This window comes from Hydra viridissima, unplaced genomic scaffold (genome assembly GCF_058129835.1).
Source record: "Hydra viridissima isolate aposymbiotic clone 2 unplaced genomic scaffold, HvirCarnegie_v1 scaffold_11, whole genome shotgun sequence".
In the NCBI taxonomy this organism is placed as follows: domain Eukaryota; kingdom Metazoa; phylum Cnidaria; class Hydrozoa; order Anthoathecata; family Hydridae; genus Hydra; species Hydra viridissima.
In genome coordinates, this window is record NW_028324310.1 from 13,474,466 (window position 1) to 13,496,379 (window position 21,914).

The following is a 21,914-nucleotide window of genomic DNA, read 5'->3' on the forward strand; positions in this document are numbered from 1 at the left end:
GACTGAATCTTCTTCCCACGCGGAATAGTTTACCTAAGTTGATTTGTTAATATTGTTTCATAAATTAGTTTTTAAAAAAATGACAGTTTTTTTGTAAAAACAACAGTTTTTAGCGAAAACCAATTAATTTTTTAATCAAAACTTTAGCTACATTTCTCTTTTCGGTGCTTGTAGCGAACAAGTGCTTTCTAGTAATGTCATGGATGATCTTTTCTAGGGAATTAAGAATTTGAAATTATCTTAAGCTATAGGGCACTTCAGTTAAAGTCAAGAGACTGGTTCTCAATACTTGAAATCTCCCATCCAAAGGGATTTTGGTATAATTTTAGAGCTAACACCATTAGGGGAGTTAACACCAAAAGGGATTTAACCAAATGGGGCATAACACCAAAAGGGAGTTAACACCAAAAGGGATTTTGGTGCAATTTCCAGAGTTAACACCATTAACTCATTCGAGGCTTGTGGAATTTATCAACTAAATAAAATGAAAAGCACCAGCAAGAAGCTTTCTATGTCCTAATCACTGACATATTATGAACATACACATGAAAACATTGAAGCCAACGTTCCACATCCATCTGTCTCAACAAACACGATATAACTCCCAGAAAAAAGTCCATAGAAACCACGCGTTTATAACACAGAAAATTACACCATTGGAAATTATTATTACTAACAGCAAATTATTATTACTTAGATCAAATTACACCATCAGAAGTTAATATTTATGCTAGAAAGAAGAAGTCTATTACAGGTAAATTAGTTCACAAGCAACGCAGAGGTGGATTTTCTGACAGTTCACCTGGCTTCTTCTAGTTGTAATCAACCGGAGAAAAAGCAATTGCCACTGTTAGCAAAAACGTGTAACAAATCAATGCTTGCCATTATCACAAACTGAATTATGTTTATATCTAACTTTTCCTACATAACTGCTATATATTTGCATTTCACAGGATAGTTACATTTCATTGTACTTTTTATCAGGTGTTTCTTAATTTTAATTTTTACTTCGAACACTCTAAAGTTTAGTAATAGGATGTGAGATAATAAGCGGAGGTAACATTGAGATTGGGATCAAAATTACCCCGCAATTAGGGGTAACATTGACTCAAAATATAGTAACATAGTAATATATATATATATATATATATATATATATTATTTTTGTTGTTATATAAACTAAATAATTAGCTTGGTTTATATTACATTACTTAAAGTTCCACGCAATAGCGATCATCAGATGTTATAAACCGTAAAAAAACGTAACGACGAAAAAAATACGAAAAAAGTGCTATGGAGTGTCTGCTATGATGACATTAAAGTTTTTTATTAAAAATTTTTTTTTATGACGGCACTTTGATGTTAGTTCGCTTCGTTTATTAAGCAAGTCTAGTTCCGAAGTAATAATGTGGTACTTTTCGGTCAAGCACAAATTACAGTAATTACCACCAGGTTTATATGGTTCTGCCTGATCGAGAATATTCCACGTAAAGATGGGTTCTAAACCTTTACATTTGCACTCCCTTACAAATTTAGAAAGCTCAGTGGAGTTTGCTTTACTTTCATAACGAAAAGAATTCTTATGCTTATACCATCTGTCTTTAAAGGTTTTTTCAGTGAGCCCAATTTAATAATGCCCCTTTTCTTGCTGCTGAGATTTAACATTGCAAATATAAATAAGGCATTTTCCATTTAGTGGGCATGCAGCGGTTTGTCGGCATTGTATGATTGGCTATTATTGTCAGTAGAATTAGATAGAATTCTTTTGTTATGAGCAGTAATAATTTTCTTAATATTTGGGAGGCAGCTGTAACTAACTTTTAAGTTGTTCCGGTTAAAAAGTTTGTGAAATTTATGGTCTTTAGGAAAGCATTTATCAATTAAACCCAAAAATATCTTTACTACGTTTGTTCTAACGTTCAGTGAAAACCAAATAACGTTTCGTTTTCGAGATCCTGCAGCACGTTTTGGCGTGTTTTGATTGAAAAATTTTTTTCCTTTAAATCCACAAGAATTGAGAGCATTGTTATAAAACGGTGCGGCTCTATCAAAAACCTCTTTATTTGAAGATATATTACTGATGCGGTTAGAAATCATTTTCGATATCGAATTGATGATATTAGGTGGGTGATTGGAGTTGACGTTGATATACATAGGGTTATCTCCTTGTTTTCGGTAAGGTTGAAAAGTACTGTCAAGGAGAACTGTCAAACTTTAAGTAATGTAATATAAACCAAGCTAATTATTTAGTTTATATAATAACAAAAATAATATATTCGCTCTACTTATTCTACGCTGTATTGAGCACTCTTACTGGAAATATTAACATAATTTCTACAATACTATATATATATATATATATATATATATATATATATATATATATATATATATATATGTATTAATAAGAAAACATCAAATAATACGCAAAATACAAAGACTAATTTATTGTGAGAAATTTTCGCTGGATTATGGTTACCAGCATCATCAGCTCGTAAAATTATTTTAAGTTACTCGTAAAATTACTTAAGTTACTCACAGTTACTCTTGATGAAATAGACTACAAAAAAGTTGAATAAGTCACTGAAAAAGCCCGCGAAACAACGTTTAAAAAGTTAAAAGAAAGATTATTCAAAAAGTTTAATGTTCTTCTAAATGAATTTAAAGGTAACCACGATAATAAAAGCTGCAGTTAACCATGTATACAAAGAACACTGTTTTAAATCTATGCAGAACCGAGATTCTAAAACACCTAAACGATCTTCTTAATCTTAGCCCACACTTTGTAGCTTCTTTGAAAGATATCACTTATATGGATATTATTGCAACAACAGAGTCTTTTGCTTTAAAGCTGGAACATAACAACAAGATTTAAAATGCACAAGATTTGAAAAAAAATGTCTTCAAAGAACTAAAAATGGGAAAATGAAAAAGCCAAAATTTAACAAGAAAACAAAAAAATGCTCTTAAAGAAGTTATGGAAAGCAAGGGTACTACTTAAAGTTATGCTACTAAAATCAGAACCTATCTCTAACAACTAAATATAAAGCAACGATTTTCAAAAACTGAGTACGACAATATATATCCAAGTGACTCTATCCCACCTCGTATGTATGTTCTAATTAAAGCTCACAAACCTGAAAAATCCTATCCTATGAGAATAGTAGTATCAACTATCGGCACGCCTAACTATGGAGTATCTAACTACTTAGTGAAGACAATACAAACTGTCTTTAACAAAAACAAATCACTGTTAAAAAGTTCTTTTTACTTTATTAACAAAGCAAACTTATGGAATATAGAAAAAATGAGGTTCAAGTTTCATTTGATGTTATAAACCTCTATCCATCAATTCCAATTAAAGAAGCTACTTTGATTCTTTTAGATCAATTAAATAAAGATGATTCATACAAATTTTCTACTAAACTTACTATATCGGAAACTAAAAAGCTGATAGAGCTTTGTTTACATCGGTGGTATTTCTTGTGGAACGAAAAAATTCATGAATTGGAGAATTCCGGTCCTATTGGTCTTTCGTTTATGGTCATACTGGCGGAATCTTTTCTACAATACCACGAAGAAAATGCTTTTAAAATTGCAAAAACATTAAACCCTCCTCTTGATTTAAAACCCTATCTAAGATATGTTGATTATAGTCATGCTAGTTTTTCGAAAATTCAGGAAGCAGAGCAATTCCAGCTAATTTTGAATAAACAGCACCCTGCATCACAATGCACAATCGAAATTGAAAGCGAAAATAAAACTTTGAACTTCCTCGATGTAACGGTAGTAAATAACACCAAAGGTAATTACGAGTTTAAAGTTTACAGAAAAGAAGCCATTACAAATATTCAAATTAAACCTCACTCAAATCACGACCCCAAAATTTTAAGCGCAATATATAAAGGTTTCGTTCACAAAGCTTACTCCATATGCAGTGATTTATATTTACAAAATGAGATTTTCTACTTTAAATATTCAACGAAAATGCTTACGACAAAAGCGACCTGGTAAGAATTGCAAACCAAATTAGTAAAAAAAGGTCCATAAAGAAAAAAAAAATTCAATCCAAGTTTTACACCCTCCATACAGTATCATTACTGTAGATACCATCACTGTCACCAAAGTTAAGAAAATTATTTTGAAAAGTTGGATAAAGAGTAGTTTAAATCTAATCCTAATTTAAGATCACTGCTAACATATAAAAACAAATCTAAATTACCACGCAAAAACAAACCTGGAGCTTACTTAATTGAATGAAACTGTTTAAAAAAATACGATGGCAAAACGAAGTTGCAAATTAGAAATCGAACCCAACAACATCAAAAGAGCTTAAACGAGGGCAAACATCATCAGTTTGCAATAGCCACACATAATAAATCATGTTCAGAAGAAATTAATTGGGAGAAAACTAAAACTCTTATAGTAGAGACAAAAAAATTTGACTGGAAGGTCCGTGAAGCTCTTGAGATGCAAAGGCACCAATGTTCCCCTCTAAATGGCAGTGTTAGTCTCGATAATGGGCAATTTGTTAAAACTAAATTTTGGAGACTATTTTTCACATTTTTACGTAAGGATAAAAAAAAAGAAGCTATTCAACTGCTGACGTCAGTTAATTTCAAACCCTTTTTTGTAACTTAAAATAATTTTACGAGCTGATGATGCTGGTAACTATAATCCAGCGAAATATTTTCATAATAAATTAACATTTGTATTTAGAAAATACGTATTACTTGATGTTTTCTTATTGATGTAACATACACTCTTATACAAGATGTCAACACTCAAGTCATATATATATATATATATATATATATATATATATATATATATATATATATATATATATATGTTCAACAACAGAAATATATTCAGTTAAGAATAAGTAACTTACTCTAGAGCATCCCACCATCGGAAATCGGGTAAATGCGTAAATTATATGAACCGTGAAACGTTAGGATGGCAAAGACTTGATTAATTGGGTGTATTTTTAGGCATAGAAGATATAATCCCAGTAAACATGGACGTCCTTAGACGTTCAGTGGACGTCTAAGAACGTCCTATGTTTTCTAAGGACGTCCACCGGACGTCTAAGGACGTCCAATGCTTACTGGGATGGATAAATACGTATTTTATTCAATTCTGGGGAAAAAACTTCCTTTAATAGATAAAATAATGCCGCTTTGGTGGACGTTCCAACAGAACAATGATCCAAAGAACATATCAAAGACACATTAGTTTTAATAAGTATTTTGGATAGTTTCCTTTAGTTTTGAAGTTGAAATGGTAATATACTTTTTCTCTCTGTTAATATTTTTTTGTTAAATTATAATAGAAATCAAAGTTCATTTTGTTTTGAAGTGAAAATGATATTTTTTGTTTTCGTAAATATTTTTTGTTAAATCATAATAGAAATCAAATTATCTGTTAACATACAACAATATTTTCTTAAAAAATTAGTTGAAAATAGCGTCATCATAGGATCTTAGAAGATTAACTATAAAACATCTTCATCTTTAATACGCTATTCTTCGATGAAAATAAGTTGTGATCATACATGGTTCCCAGTGATTTACCTGTTTTTCTGTATTTCGAGTACTTCGTAATCTTCAGTCAAATAGCTCGCGTAATTCTCTTTTTGTACCGGATCCATTTCTTGATAATCGCGTCTTTCGTGATTATATCGATCAATTTTCGTTTCCAATTCCAATTTCGTTTCCAATTTACTCGCTGTTCTTCTTCTAATAAAAACTAAAAAAACTCTTTCTAGTGCTTTTTTTATCTTAAAACTAAAAAAACAAAAGTAAATAGCTTACCTGAAAAATACAATGCAATATGTAACTAAAGCCACTAACGTAATTGCAGCTCCAGTTGTAGCAGCTCCAACAGCAGCACCAACATCAAACAAACTACTCTTTGGTGCTAAACCAAATCCTAAAAAACAAATTGTAATCAAACTAAAATCATTGACACCCACATGATTTACAGAATTTGGTTATGTATATAATTAATTCGTATTTGAGATGGAGAAAAGCAGAGAAGCTAAAGTCAAAATATCTTTGGTCAATCCCAAGTCACAAAGTATTTTAAAAACAGTTTTTGTTGCGTCAAAAAGATTAATTTACTCATCAATGGGTATATACATCCTAGGAAATTTTTAATTCATTTTTGTTTATAAATATGAACACCAAATAAGAACAAAGCGGACTTTTGAACATGTATTAGGCTCTATTCATTGGGCTCTTTCGTAGGTTTTATTCGGTTTCCCTTATTCAATTTCGAAGTTATATTAGCTTTCTACAAGTAGCATGTTTTGCTAAATTAAACCTCACTTCTAAAAGAAAAATATGCAGTGGTTTTAAATTGTTTTAATAATAGAAAAGAAAACTGTCATTTGAGCAACAAATCTGTTCGCAATGCAGCGTTCTTGACAAACTTTAAGTCGTGATGAATGTGTTGCAATGATTACTTTGTCCATTGAAGGATTAAAAAGTCGCAAACTTGGTAGAAGATTTGGAGTGTTTCATACAACAGTCGGTCGGGTTCTACAAAGGTTTGTCGAGACCAATGATCATGGTAGACGACTTGGCCAAGGCAAGCCACGAGCTACCAATGCCGTGGAGGACCGATTATTATTGCTTCGAACTCTCAGAGAAATATTCCCTACAGCAAAAGTCTCCAAATGCAACTTGCTAAGGTTCATGTAACTGCTGTTACTCAAGATACCATTAGAAGAAAACTTTGTGGTTAAAATTTAAGACTTCGGGCAATAGCTACTGGTCCCTGATTGTCTGTTGATCACCGAAGAAAGGCTGGCTTTTGCAATGAGACCTATGAATTGGGAAATACATGATTGGGGACAGCCCTATTTACAGATGAGTCAAGCTTTTCTCTTGTAAGTTCTGATTGCCGCCCAAGAGTGTAGAGAAGACCAAATAAAAGATATTTCGCTTGTCACATTCGATAAACCACTTTATATAAAGGCGACTCATTGATGGTATGGGTGGAATATCTTTAACAGCTCGCACAAAGCTTTTCATTGTTGATGGTGGACGTCTGGCTTCTCAACAATACATGACAAAAATTTTAGAACCTTTTGTGGTACCTTTTATACTGTACATTGGAGATGGATTCCTTTTTATGCAGGATAATACTAAACCACATACGGCACATATTGTTACTGAATACTTAGATAATGTTAATATTGAAGTTTTGGAATGACCAGCTTGCAGTTCAGATATGAACTCAATAGAGCATTTTTGAGACATAATGAGACGCTGTGTTAGAAGCCAACATCCACCACCTAACCGCCTAGACGAGCTGCTACAAATTCTCTTCCGCGTGTTGGTAAATATCCTTCAAGAAACAATTAAATCTCTAATTGAAAGTATACCATGGCGCTGTCAGGCTGTAGAACATCAAGAGGTGGTAACACTAGTTATTGATAAGAAAAAAATGTTTCAAGTTAAGCTGTATTAGTGTGCATAACAATAATAATCATTTTACTTTATTTTGTTACACGAACCATACTTTTGGTTTTAGTTTTTTTTTTTTTTTTACTATTCTCAAAGTCAAAATTTATTATTATCATCGAAGTAACTGTGTTCATGTGTTCTATTCTTAATATATCTGTCAAAATATATAAAAAATTGATAACAATTAAAATAAATCGAAATGTACGCGGTGCGTTAATTTGCGGTTAAATGTAGCTTATTAAGTTCTTAACTCTAAAACGTTTGAATCATACAAAAAGTTGCAAAAAAGTTTTTACTAAATTTTCCCCAAAAAAGCTACACTTTTCTTATGGCAAAACAAGGTGGACAAATCAAAAATTTTTTTATAGGATTTCATTCTCTTTATTCATCTTACCGTATTCTGTTGTTTTCACTTGTATCATAGCGGTACTCAATTATATATAATTAAATAGATCTTGCAAACGTGTTATGTATTATTTTTTCATATTATTTTTTTCAATTAAATAAAAAGTAGATTAAACTTGTGATAAACTTGCGTAAAGAATTGTAATTAAAAATGGTTTACGACAAATTCAAAGTGTTTACACAAAATTTTATTAGAGATTTTAAAAGTGGAAAACGTCAAGTTGAAATTTTATAGAAAATATAATATGGCTAAGTCGACTGTGAGGAAAAGTGTAAAATTATTTAGATCTTGTGACTACTATGAAATACTCACTTGGGGCGGACATTAAAGAAGACTGAATCGAAAAATTGTTAAACAACTTAAAAAAGATTCATTTAAGTCATCAAAAAATTCATTTAAGTCGCAAAGTTAACAGGAAAAAAATGAACGATAAAAATCTCCCATTTCACTGTAAACAAAGAGCTAACAAAGCAAAACTGTTTTCTTGAATGCCTAGCCAGACAACCTTAATATTCTTTTAAAAATAGAAAATTAAGAGTTGCGTTTGCCAAAACACACCAAAACTGGATTGTATACTAGTGGAAAAACATACTTTTTAGCGATGAATCAAAATATTACCTCTTTGGAAGCAACGCTAAGAAGCGAGTCTGGAGACCAAAAAACACCAGATACAACACTGAGAGTGTTAAGCATGAAAGTCTTCTATGGTTTGGGGATGTTTCAGCCAGAAAAAAAAAAAAAACGGGGATAATTTTGCTTAGAATATTATAAACTTTTAAAATAATGATATATTCAATTGTTTTATTACTTTTTTTTCAGTTTTTATAAAATTTTGTTTTAAATTTGAGTCTTAAAATTGAGTCCACCATGCTTTGTCCAATATTGTATACATATAGGCTATATAAAGTATATAGGCTAAATTGTGTACCTTAAATTAGCTTTTGCTATTTAGTTATTACAATGCGGAAGGGTTTTAAAGGAGAAAGTAAAAGCAAAAATTGTTGCTTACAAAGATTTGCGTTTATTCAATCCAAAATTTGCAAAAAACCAAAAGTTTCTATCATCATGTAGTATATAATTTTATAAACTTAAGTGATATCTACTATTTTTATTTTTTTACTATTTTTACCCTAAGGTTTCACTTAACAAATAAGCGGAAGCCTAATTTTTCAGCTTTTGGCGTTTGGCGTCTTTTGGAATACCAACAACAAGACAAAAACTGAATTTTTTTTCCAGCAAAAGCAATTTCAATTAGATAGATTTGATGGTTTTAAAATATTAATAACATAATTTGACAAAAAATCATGGGGAAATTGGGAGGAGGGAACAGTAATGGAATAGGCCGCATTTTCTTTCTACGCAATGCATTTTATTAGATCGAAAATTGGAGCTACAAAGATCTTTTAGAAAATTTTTTTACTTGAGTTAAGAACGGCACATTAACCCGACTTAAATCATATTGAAAATTTATGAAAATATTTTCACAAACTGCGTATAGATATTCTTGAGAAAATAATATGATGCAAGAACTCAAGATATCTATCGAGCAAGCTTAAAAAATTTTATAAAAGTATGAAAAAAATAATCTTTGAATTAATTTGAGTAAAAGAAATTTTTCACTCAAAAACAAAACTTACAAAAGTTTACTTTTGATTGATAAAGGGGGGGCGGTTGCACTTACTGTTGTCGTTCGTTAAAGGGACGGTTGCACTTACTATTGTCGTTCGTTAAAGGGACGGTTGCACTTAATATTGTCGTTCGTTAAAGGGACGGTTGCACTTAATATTGTTGTTCGTTAAAGGAAAAAAAAAAGAGACTCATTTCATCAACCATTTATAGAATCCCTTAACAGAGTTTAAAATTGTTTTCTTCAACAAAAGCAGGACAACTAATTTTTTTAAAAAGTTTATGTCAACCAATATCTAAACAGAGCTCGGTATAAACCACCCGCGTGTAAATCTTCAACTTGTACTTTGATTGAGGCACGCTCACAAGCCACTTAAGTCAAATCAGAATCTAAATATTGAACTACAGATAGCCATAAACATACCAGTAACATTTGTATTTCATCGTTGGTAATGCTTGTCCACAAACTAATATCTTTTAAGTCAACAGCCGTAACTTTTTATTTATTTACTTTGCCGTAAACTGAAGTTTTTCAATTTGACAGTTGTTAAAAAAGATTCTTAAGTATTTTAGTTAAAGAAAGACCTTCGCTCTTTTTTAATTCTAATTCTCTTGTCTTTTTTCTTTATCTAAATGTAGCCCCACTCTTTTCGATTTGCTTCATATTAGAATACAATAAAGAAAATAAAAAATACATAAACTATAGTAATAAAAAAAAATCCAAAATTTTGATACTTTCAGAAAATAAGTTTTGAACCAAACTTAATTGTAAATAATGGTTTTGCAGCAAACTTGTAAACGAAGCACACAAATTTTTTAAATTTTTTTTTTTTTTTTTTTGTAGTTAACCCCACTTCACTTTCATGTTCCATAGAAGTTTTGGATACTTTTTTTGATGTATTGTAAAATTTATGTTTTAAGATAGAAATTGACAGTTTTTTGCAATTAAAGTATTACATGTTAACTTTCTAATATCTTGATTGATTAAGAGTATGTTGCTTAAAAAAAAACTTCAATATTGTCTTTGATAGGGCCAATATTTTGGCCGATCAAAGATTGCAGTATCGACCGAGCAATCTTTGATAGCGCCAAAAATGTCACCCTTAAAAATTACCGTCCACCCTGGCCCACCTTGGTCCGACCTGCTCAATCCTATTGCAACAATTGATGCTTTGATGCTCGTACAAAGACAACACTGACGGCACATTTTACTGGAGGCCTTATATTGCCTGTTGAATGGCTTTACATTTTTGCTAATTAATACTGAAGCATTTGAAGCAGCTTCAAACAAAATGGGTTTCAGTTTTTTTTCAAATAGGCTTAATCCAGTGTCGACACTAGACCATTTGTAACTCCAGAAAAAATTAGTAAAAAAGCACACAAAAAAAAACAAGCTCTGGATACCCATGCAGACATGCAGTTTTTTGATTTAAACAACTTTTTAAAATTAGTTGCACCCTGTTTATTTGAATCACCATTAGGTTGTGTTGTTTAATTTGAGACATTAAAAAAAGTCATTTAGCTTGTTTAGATGTGTAGATTTAGATTTGATATTCGTAGAAGACACGGCATCCTGTATGTGGTTAAATTGATTTAATTAAATTTTGTTAGTATATTTAGTATATTTTGTATTTGATTTGTATATTTTGTATATATTAAAACTAAAATCAACTGGGCCAGATTTATTTAACATAATGGATTTACTTAATTTTTAGATAATGATTTATCATATTAGCGTTGGCACTCTATGTTAATAAATATGACTACAATCTTTTCATTTAAAAAAATAATCATGGTCTACATAAAATAAAACACACATTTGTAGCTAGCTTTAAGGATTATCAATTAACATATGGATTATCTATTAACACTACCTAACCTTGTCATATATGCAAATGGAAAAAGAACCAATTAAAGAATAGGCACTTAATACTTGTGATTCTTAAAAATAGCAATACAAATGCTTTCCAATGCCATTAATCTTCCTATAATACAATTGGAGACTAGTGACCAGTTAGTGGCAGACTACAAAAAAACTGTGACCATCGAAGTTACAACAAATAATGGGAATATTTTATCATATAAACTTTTAAAGAAATGTCGTGATAAAAAAAGAAGTAGCTAAAGATTCCTCATTGCTAACCATAGGAAATTTAAACTGTTTCAGTGTTTGAATACTTAGATAATGCACAAAGCAGTGTAATGCTAAATCATTTGGCACGGTGGTGGGCATTCAAATCAGCGCTCCTGATATACTTTTATAATGAACAAACCTACTTCCTGACAGTGATTTCATATATTTTGACTACATTTGAGAACTCTTGAATTTTGAGAACAAGCACCAAACTCAAATGCCTTATATTGCTTCAGAAAGTTACATCTTTAAAGAATAAATTCATTTGCTTAAAACCTTTACACTTTTTCTCTTGTATGGAATGCTTTTTGAAAATGAAAAAATCTTATTTTCAAGTACGTTCAACCACCCCTCTCTAAGATTGATTTCAGGAGTAAACATTTATCTGTCCTTAAGAAAAATCAAGGTATCTTAAAAATGAAAAGAGTTAGCATGAATGGTTGTTCAGGATTCGTTCAATAAATTAAGTTAGATATAATGGCAAATTAATGAATAATTTTAACTATATCAATGTGAGCTTCACTATAACAAATTCTTCTCATTAAGCAGAAGTATGTTTGAGCAAATTACGCTAAACTAAATCTAAAACATATAATATACGCTTAACTATGTTAAATTGCATAAAGCCAAGCTTAGTTCCTACTGTACCCATGCCACTTAGAAAAACATCAAAAAGTCTTAATAGTGTTCGCTGGCAAGAAGACGATGAGTTAGCAATATTTAATTCACAAGGAAAAATAGATGGTATTAATGTTTTATATGAAAAGTTAAAAACTAAATCTAAAACATATATTTGACTGGTATTACTACTATAAAAAGCGGGTTCTGGCTCATTGGCATTTTTGCGCAGATTTTTGTGTATTTCCATTTTTGCGCAGATTTTTTTTCTTTGCGCAGATTTTTTGCGTATTTCCATTTTTGTGCATTTTCATAATGAGATGACATTATGAAAAAAGGTTGTGAATGACTTAATTTATTCTTTGTAGTAGTTCAAGTATGGAAAAAGATGTTTATATTTTTCTCTTCGCGTTTCTCTTATTATTTAAGCAGCAGAAGCACACACTCTATATTTATCCTTTTGAAAACCTTTACGCAATGCTTTAATCTTTAGTTTATTTTTTTTCTCCTCCTCATCCTCGCTTTCATCATCTTCGATGTGAATGGTGTAGCTGTTTTCTCTCGTTTCATAGCCTTCATCACGCAGATCTTCTAACAATTCATTATATAAAAAATCATTATATTCATTTTGTTCTTCAATACTCATCGCATTGTAATCTAAATATACAGGATCATTCATCGCAGATTCATTGTAAGGTAAATCTTCAGGATCAACATCTTCAGGATCATTCATCGCAGATTCATTGTAAGGTAAATCTTCAGGATCAACATCTTCAGGATCATTCATCGCAGATTCATTGTAAGGTAAATCTTCAGGATCAACATCTTCAGGATCATTCATCGCAGATTCATTGTAAGGTAAATCTTCAGGATCAACATCTTCAGGATCATTCATCGCAGATTCATTGTAAGGTAAATCTTCAGGATCAACATCTTCAGATTCTTCTGAACTATCATCTTCTGGTTGATAATAAGCATAAATGTTACTCCAATTGTTACTATATGTATCAACATCGTCGTCTTCTTCTCTATTACTCATTGACATTTTTATAACAAGAAAAAATTTATTTAAGTCATTTTCAATTTTTTTTCATCTGTGCATTAGATACTTTGGATCAATGGAATTTCAATTGTGAAATTCTTCGAATTTTTAAGCGTAAATAAACACCTGACCGAGAACGAGATAAAAGCTTCCGGATTGACCAACTTGAGCATCACCAGAGTTGAGCGTGACAACGAGTCTTCTTCCAGGTGCAACGCTTGGCATGGAGTCTGCCTCTGCAAAATTTCTGTAAAAGGAAATGGTGGTGGTGGAACCGATGGAAGCATTGGATTGGTACAGCAGTCCCGTTGACTTGTTGTTAAGAGAACTGATGTTTGATCCGTTCCATGAGGACAAGTAAAAATCTTCTAATCCAGAAGAGGAGAAAATACATTGACTGTCGCTGTCATACCCGGGGAAAGTGGTGTAATTGTTTGCGCTGTAAGGTGTCCAAGGACTGAGCACAGATCCATTACCTGGAGGTAAATTGGCATCGTACATTCTGACTCTAGACTCCCACCAGTTTCCAGAGGCGCCAATGATGTGCATTCTTATGTATTTCAGAAACACGCCATTGCCACGTCCTTTGGAGCTGTGTAGCACGTATTCGTCTCCGTAAGTGGTTTGGAAATAACGGAAAGTCCTCGAGTACAATTTGTAAAACGGTAAAGAGGGTGGAATGGAGGAGAGCGTGGTGATGAAGGGCTGAATCCAGTAGGTAATGGATGAAGCTGTTTTGTTCCTCAATTTTATTTCGATGCTTGTGTTGAAAGGCATGTCGAGTGTGAAATAGCCTCCCAAAGAAGTGTTACTGTAAACATTACATCCCTGCAAAGAGTTGGCGTAATAGGATCCACCCAAAGGAGAAAAAAGCAAGTCGCAAGCAAGAGCAATTTGGTCTGTACCTACAGCATCTGTGGTTTCTGAATAATTCCCCACGTTAATCTCCCCGTCTGTATGAATTCGAAGAAAAACGTTTCCAGGGACGCTTAATCCTCCTGTGACGGTTCCATTAATAGCCAACCACAACCTTCTTAAAATTCCAGGACCTCCAGAGTAGGTGAAGGCCGTAGCCGCATCTGTCAGACCAGCAGCCACCGTTTGCGATTTTAACCCCAAAGATGAAAAGCTTGAATTTGGAATCAAACCTAAAAAGTTGGATTTTTGCGTCAAGACGTCCACATAGCTTTTCGTCGCTCCCTCTTGTGCGTTGGTTGGATCAGTCACGTTGATCAATTTGTGTGAATTCAAATCCAAATCTGCAGTGCCCACAGTCGTACCACCTGAAGCATGCGTGTCTACGTAATTTTTCGTAGCTGAATCCGAAGCTGATGTAGGTTCCGACAGATTAGTCAATTTGTGAGCTGTCATGTTGATGTCGGTGTATGAAATAGCGTTGTAAGCGACTTTGGTGTCTACATACCCTTTTGTCGCTGCGTCTTTTAAATTGGTTGGATCGCTCACATTGATCATCTTGTGAGAGTTCATGTCGATGATTCCAGTGATCGTGCTGGATCCGTCCGTTTTAACACATAGACTCGAACTCACATCGACGTAATTTTTGGTGGCGGCGTCATGAAGATTGGTCGGTTCGTTCAAATTGATCGCCTTGTGAAAGTTCAAATCCAAATCTGCAGTTCCCACTACAGTTCCAGTACCACCTGCCACGTGATTGTCTACGTAATTTTTCGTAGCGGCATCGTGTGCGTTGGTGGGTTCACCCAGGTTGATGATTTTATGAGAGTTGTAATCCAAATCTGCAGTGATGGTGCTCGATCCGTCCGTTTTAATATAAACGTTGCTGGCTGAGTCTGATGCAAGACTATCAAAATAAACACTGATTTCGCTTCTGTTGAATTTGTCAATCATTTTTTAATTGTGAAAAATTTTTTAAATGAGTAAAACTTTTAAAAAATCACCAAAGGGTATTGACAACGTCTTGAAAGCTGTCTCCCTCTTCGCATTTTTTCAAGACGTAAAGACACAAGTGACCGCAATAAGACGTGTTTCCAAATTGAACCCTTTCACTGTTGTAAAAGACAGGACTTTTCAAATAGTCAACGAGCTCGACGAGAGGTGGTTGAGCGTAAGAGTCAAAGCTGTATTTTTTGTCTCCGTCTTTGAACCAACACACCCAATGAAACCCATCTGTGCTCGAATCCCCCGTGTTAACAATTCCACATTCTTTTTTTCTTGGCTTTTTTGGTAACGCGTCTCTGACAAAAACTCCTCGAAAGTTTTTTATTTTTAGTTTTTTTGCTGCTTCCATCAACTGAATAGTGGATAAAGCCTCGTTTGGTAAAACAATTCCCTCCACATTTATTTTTTTGTTTCTCATTTTTTTTATTTTGTTATTTTTTAAATCCTTCATTTTTGTTACTCGCCTTTATTACTTACCTTTTTTAATTTGTAGTGACCATAAGCCAACGTGTGTATTCCATCTTCCAAAATGATCCTTTTGTCGTCGTTAGAGCTGAGTGCGACTTTGTTGATTTCTTCGGTGTAGACATCGTGATGATGAGATCGTAAGACGTTCATTTTTCTGAGCTGTTCTTCTTTAGTCATTAAGCATTCTTTATAATCTTGATGAGTGATGTGCTTTTCAACAACACATTTCTGAATTCCTTTGCATTTTTTGTGTTCTTCTTTTTCATTAAAGACCTCATAAGAGTAGAGCTTAGGACGAAGCCCAACAAACTCTTTAATTTGCTTACCACCTGTTTCATCCTTAAACTTACCGATGACCTTTTTATTTTTAAACCCAACGTCAAATGCAAAGTTTTGAACGGCAGGATGATCTTTCGCGAATTCGCTCGTGTCAAACTTGCTTTCAACGTCATCAGCAATGTCTTTGTAAAAGTCTTCCGTTTCTATTTCATAAAAGAGCGAATCAGTATCAGTCATGAGTAATTTCAGCTTATCCCCGTATTTAGGTTTCATGTAGTCGTAGTGATGTTCATACATGAGGGTTTTGCTGATGTCTAGGATGCTCATTCCCAAGAAAACAGGTTTGTCTTAAAAAACAAATGCCTTTTCCATGTGAACCGCGATTAAGTTTTCATCAAAAATGGTGTTTCGTTTATATTTAATTTTTTTAGATAATTTTATAGCTTCTTTTCTCGTGGTAATGAGTCTAACATCAACGCGTTTTAGAATATTCTCCATGGTTTTCCCAAAGACAGAGTTGTTCATGAGTTTGAAAAATTCTTTATCAGATTCGTTTGTAGCTTCTTTTCTCTTATCGGTGTTGAGATCAATATACTTTTTAATGAAAGGTTCTTCTTCAAAGGTGATACCTCGATGAATTTTTGTAGTGATCAACCCTATTCGTTCATAGAGTTTTAGGTTTTCATGGTGAATAACATATTTTTCTTTGTTGTTTAAATTGGGAACTAACTTTTCCACTTTTCCAACGAGCATTCTTTCAGGAGCTAAAGGGTAATCATTGTGTAAATCGTGAAGACTTTCAGGATAATCTAAATCGACTTCGAGAATGCAAGGCACGGATTTCCAATTTAAAAGTTCATCCTCAGTCATCCATCTAAATCCTCTAACTGGAAGAGGTTTGCTCATAGCATATCCATAAAGATTATTGGCGTCTAAATATTGAAGGAATTTCGAAGGTTCTGAGGGTTTATAATCATCACTCATGTATTTGTTGTTAGCAGTTCCATATCGATTGGAGATCATGCAGATTCCTCCGCGTATTCCTTTTCGAAACATGTTGAGCATATCAATATCGGATATAAGCTCTATTACAACTTCAGTTTTCTTTAGCATAGCATCCCAAGCCAAACCAGGGGAGGTGTAATACCAAGCAGGATCAAGACCGTAATGTTCCATACAAGTGTCTCTAAAAGTTTCAAAGACATCTGCCAGTATCAACACATCCGACACGTTGTACAAATCGTGATAATCTCTGAACGTTTTGCATTGAAACGTGTTCCAAACCTTTTGCGCATGCGCGTATTCTTCGTCACTTATTCCCTCGTGTCTAAGTTTTGAGAAAAACGCTTCTTTTGGTGGTAATTGCGTTTCTTGAAATTTATCGAATCCGTTCACCCTATCGTAAGTGTATACACCTTTTTTACAAAGCAAATTAAATTTTTCACCTTCAAAATGTAATGCAAGGCTTTTAAACTGCTCTGGCTTTAAATTTTTAGACAAAGTATCCAATTTGAAGGAAAGGAATTTAAAGCTGTCGATGAACCTCAATTCAATTTTTTTGTTTTTTGGTTTTCCATCTTTTCCAATGTACTCTCCCACTTTGATTTTTTTCGAGAAGCTGATATATTTTTCTTCATTGTTGGGTATACAAGTGATCTTTCCACCTAATTTCTTGATGATCAAATGAGCGTCGTAACCAGACAAGTTATGAAAAACGACTGGGATGAATTTTGGAACTTGAAATTTTTTATTACAATCGTCGTGAGCCGCTCCTCGATATTTTCCAGTAAAATGACAGTGATCGCGTACTTTGTCGTCTTTGAGATTTTTATTGCAAATGTGGCAAACTGTTGCGGATTTGAAATTATTTTCGTCCTCTTTTGTCAAAACCATCTTTTTTTTCTCGATTTTTCCGAAAATTTCTTTTATTTCTTTTTCCAAACTTTCAACAAAAAATTGAGCCACGTCTTGGTTCTCGTTTGACGATTCGGAAATGGATGGTTCAGCATCATAAACGGTTTCATCAAAACATTTAATGTAATAGGAAAAGGAACTTGGAATGTGTCTTTGAAACTTTTTTGTGTAAGACTGGTTTGAGTTGGGAGCGCACGTGTCTATCGGCTTGATAAAGCTTTCAAAGTCAGCATATACGATAAATGGAACCCTCATTGACTTTCCGATGCCTTTAAACTGAAGAGTTGCACCCTTTTTAGGAAGTTCAATTCTCATTGACGCGTTTTTATAACAATCTTCTCGATGTTTTTGAAGCTTTTCTTCTTGATCATAACGTTGAAGACACCTTCTGCAAAAATGTTGTTTTCTTTTACCTTTTGATGCTGAGGAGCCGGCAAATCGACTGAAACTATTAATGAGACAGTAATGTTCTGTGTCTTCGTTTTTAATATACAGCAAATCAACATTATGCTTTCGATCGAGAAAGTCAGATACTTTCAAAGGGTTGGGTTTTTTATTTTCATACTCAAAAACGTTGATGCTAATGTCTGGATTATTTTTTTCAAACTTGCCAATATTATGGTAATTCACAGGAAACTCCATTCCTTCCCAATTCAGCTCTTTTGACTTTTCAATCAAGTCTTCATCAATTCTTTCGTTGTTTTTATTTTTCAGATTCAACGCTCTTGTAACTGACCATTTAAAGCATTGATTGTCGTTGTTTTTCATGTTGATGATTGCCTTTTTGTCTTTTAGATCGTCAGTCAGCTCAATGTAGGATCCACCGCTGAGAGGTGTGTAATCGATAAAGTTTATATCCATTCTTAAAATCTTAGATAGGATGCTATTAGAACCTAAAGCGTTGTATTTAACACTACTTTCCAAGACTTTTTCTTCCATTTCGCTCATTAACTCTCTTACATCTGTAGCTGCTCGAATAATTTCCGAGCTGGATGAAAAGCTTGCTTCACGAGTCACTTCTTCACCAGTCATCATGCTTACAGATTTCATTTTACACGTTAAAATAATTCTTACTTTTGTATTCCTTTCTCCTTCTATGGTTTGAATGGCAGACTCTCTTACCAAATTAAAAAAGGATGCAATGTCTTGATATTGAGAAGAAGGCTCGTAAGAATATAACCTAACAGTACTACCCAACGCGTGTTCAGTCAACTTGAATTTTATTTTATAAGGCTTTGGCAAGGGTTGTTTATACACTGTTTTTAATACAAGTGATTTGATAGACTGTATCTTTTTATCGATTTGTTTCACTGATTCTCTTACCTTCTCCTTGACTATTTCAGGAACGTAGGGTTCTATCCATTCTTTAATATCATTAAACTTAGTTTTAACATACGACGCTACACTTTTTGCAGCTGTCTTCAGACTTGAAATAAATGGAGGTCTCGGTGGAATGACTGGTTTTGGTGTTATGACAGGTGTTAAATCTGAAACAGGCTCATCAAGGATGTGTTTTTGCAAATGAATTGGTTTCGGAGCAATAGGAGGCTTTACCACAGGTCTTGGTGGGATGATTGTTGGTTTCGGAGCAATAGGAGGCTTTACCACAGGTCTTGAAGGTTGCAAGACTCTTACAAGATCAGCCTTTCTCATTTTAGAATATCCTCTTATTTTTTGCTCTTTAGCGATTTCTTTTAATTCTTTCAACGTTTTGTTTTCCATTTTTATTATAGCAAGAAATTTATTTAACCCAGAATCATTTTTCTAATATTTTTATTTCTTTTCAATTCTCTGAAAAAAGAATTGAAAAAATTTTTTTACATTTCTCACGGACTTTTTCTTTCTAGCTTTTCCGAATTTAAAATTTCAATCTTTATTCCATCTTCCACTTTTCCATTTCGACGTTCCAAATATCTCCATCCATGCCCTGTCTTTTTCATTGCTTTGTAAAGGGATTTGTATTCAATCACTTCCCCGGTTTCCATATTGGTTGTTTTCACAGACACAGGTTTATTTCGAATTGAAGCAAGCCTCTCGTATTTTGGATCGATCGGTTTTTTTTCCGTTTTCTCATTTTTCATTTTTATTTCTTTTTTTGGCCGACCCACTGACCTGTGCTCTTTTACACCTTTCAAAAGCGAATCTTTACTTATTAGATTATTATCAATCGCAATCATCATCAAAGGCAACAATTTGTTTGAGGTTAATGTGATTCCATTTTCCATAAGCAAATTTTTCAGATAATTTTTTGTATATCTCATGTTTTATTTTTAAAAAGAAAAATATTTTTTTAAACCATTTTTGTTAAGAATCTCATGACGGTCTTTCAAACCTAATAAACAACGTTCATGCTGGTTCCGTTGGAAACGAAATTGAGCAATTTGTCGGAAATGATCACTGCAAAAATAACGGTGTTTTCTGGTACTGCTGTTCGAAATTTGAGGTTGACTACCAACTCTGCCGTTTCAGAAACAACTCTTTCTTTTTGCTTGCTAATGTCTACAAAAAACAACGGAAACAAATTTTTATATTCGAGCAGAGACAAACCAGATTGACAAACAAGTTCGTTTGTACCGTAATATTTATCGTCAAAAGAGAACGCATCAGAATGAGCCATGGTAATTTTCTTTTCTCCAAAATTCAAGTCGTAATTGTAATTTGGATATTTTATTCCATTGACGGTTACGAAAAAATTGCTGACATCACAATGGTTGAAAATGGCTGGATTTACAATTTGACTGGAATTCTTGTTTGTCTGAAGTCCAAACACGATATATCTCGGAACGCTTTTGTCCGTGATTCTTCCAAGGGTCCAAGTAAATTCTGTGAGACCGGCAGGAATGGCTTGTCTTTCGACTTTGTTTGACTTATACGCCACTGGGACGGAAATTTTACTCGCCATTAATTTCAAGAATTCGGCTTTCTTCGAAACATCCAACTCAATTCTAGGCATAAAAAGTCTGAATTTTGTAATGTCGATCATTCCTGCGGCAACAGTCTCAGCTCTGTAAATGGCGTCGTCGTATTCTTTTTTTGTAAAGGTAATGGTGTGTCTGAATCCATAGACGACTTTGTCGTAAGTTTCGCAAAAACCAAAAATGTGTTTTAAGGGTATCTTGAACGAAAATGCACCAATGGATGTCGTGTCTGCAAACAAGTGGTCTCGCCTTACAACAAACCCTGAATTTCCGGTGGCGTTTGAAGTGTCTTTATACCACATTTGCTTCAAACCATCGGCAAGCTGAAAACCAAAAGGGTATTTCAACAATCCAAGCATGGTTGTTCCTTGACCTGGATACATGACCCTTTCCACTTGTTGTCCTCCTAAATCATAGGTGGCATCGCTGAACAAATACATGATGGCGTTGTTTATCAGAGCAATGTTGTCTGCTGCTGTGTATGCAGTTCCATCCGCTTTTTTGAGAACCCCTTCGACGAGGATGTAAGCATCAGACGGAACTGTTTGCACAGATTGACAATCAATTTCAAAAACGATCGATCCTGAAGAATTTAAATCGAGGTTTGTTGGGAGGTACTCGAAAAAATCAACTTTTTCAATTCCAGTGTCATACTCTGGCATTTCATCAACTCTTAATCTATCGGTGTTTATCATTTTTAAAATGAGAAAAAAAAATTTATGTCATTTTTGATTCGTTAAAATAATCAAGCAATCAAAAGCCCGCTCCCCATTTTAACGAGATCTTGGATTCTAGCCGCGTTCTTTTTCGTCATTTTCTTTTTCACTTGAATGGAAGAACCAAACATTTTTTTATGCAGCTCTTCCATTGGATTAATATACGGATCAGTCTTTACCGCTTCGTTTACAATCGTGGTGAGTAATTGGTTTGGATTCACTGTTCCTGTCTTGGCGTAAACTTTTTCAAGCGCTTTTTTTCCTTTGTCGATGGCAACGTCTTTAGCAGTTAATATGGCTGAAGAGGCTAATTCTTTTCCAGCCGATTTGGCTGCTGTGATTGCTTCTCTTCCAATTTCGCTTGCTGCTGCTTTTCTCAATAAATGAAGAGACGATCG

The 21,914-nt window shown here is 33.5% G+C and overlaps 2 protein-coding genes across 4 annotated transcripts in view; one reads left to right on the top strand and one right to left on the bottom strand.

Annotated features, from left to right (window-relative positions):
- The first annotated feature begins 3,291 nt into the window (after positions 1-3,291).
- LOC149882296 (uncharacterized) lies at positions 3,292-4,014 on the top strand. The gene has a single exon (XM_090065925.1). It carries the CDS (start codon positions 3,292-3,294, stop codon positions 4,012-4,014), a length of 723 nt encoding a protein of 240 aa, XP_089922051.1.
- A 1,334-nt stretch (positions 4,015-5,348) lies between these two features.
- LOC149882297 (uncharacterized) overlaps positions 5,349-21,914 on the bottom strand; it is a 33,824-nt gene continuing 17,258 nt past the window's right edge. The window contains exons 6-7 of one of the 3 annotated variants that reach the window (XM_090066873.1): positions 5,817-5,934; positions 5,349-5,751 (exon numbers count right to left, since the gene is read on the bottom strand). In XM_090066873.1, coding sequence (XP_089922999.1) covers positions 5,742-5,751; positions 5,817-5,934 — 128 coding nt within the window. In that variant the 3' untranslated portion in view covers positions 5,349-5,741. The remainder of the gene's footprint in view (positions 5,752-5,816; positions 5,935-21,914) is intronic. The other 2 variants (XM_090066872.1, XM_090066875.1) reach the window with 2 other exon arrangements.

Excerpts from the sequence above, each read along its gene's own strand:
- LOC149882296 (XM_090065925.1), top strand. The coding sequence starts at position 3,292 with ATGGAATATAGAAAAAATGAGGTTCAAGTTTCATTTGATGTTATAAAC.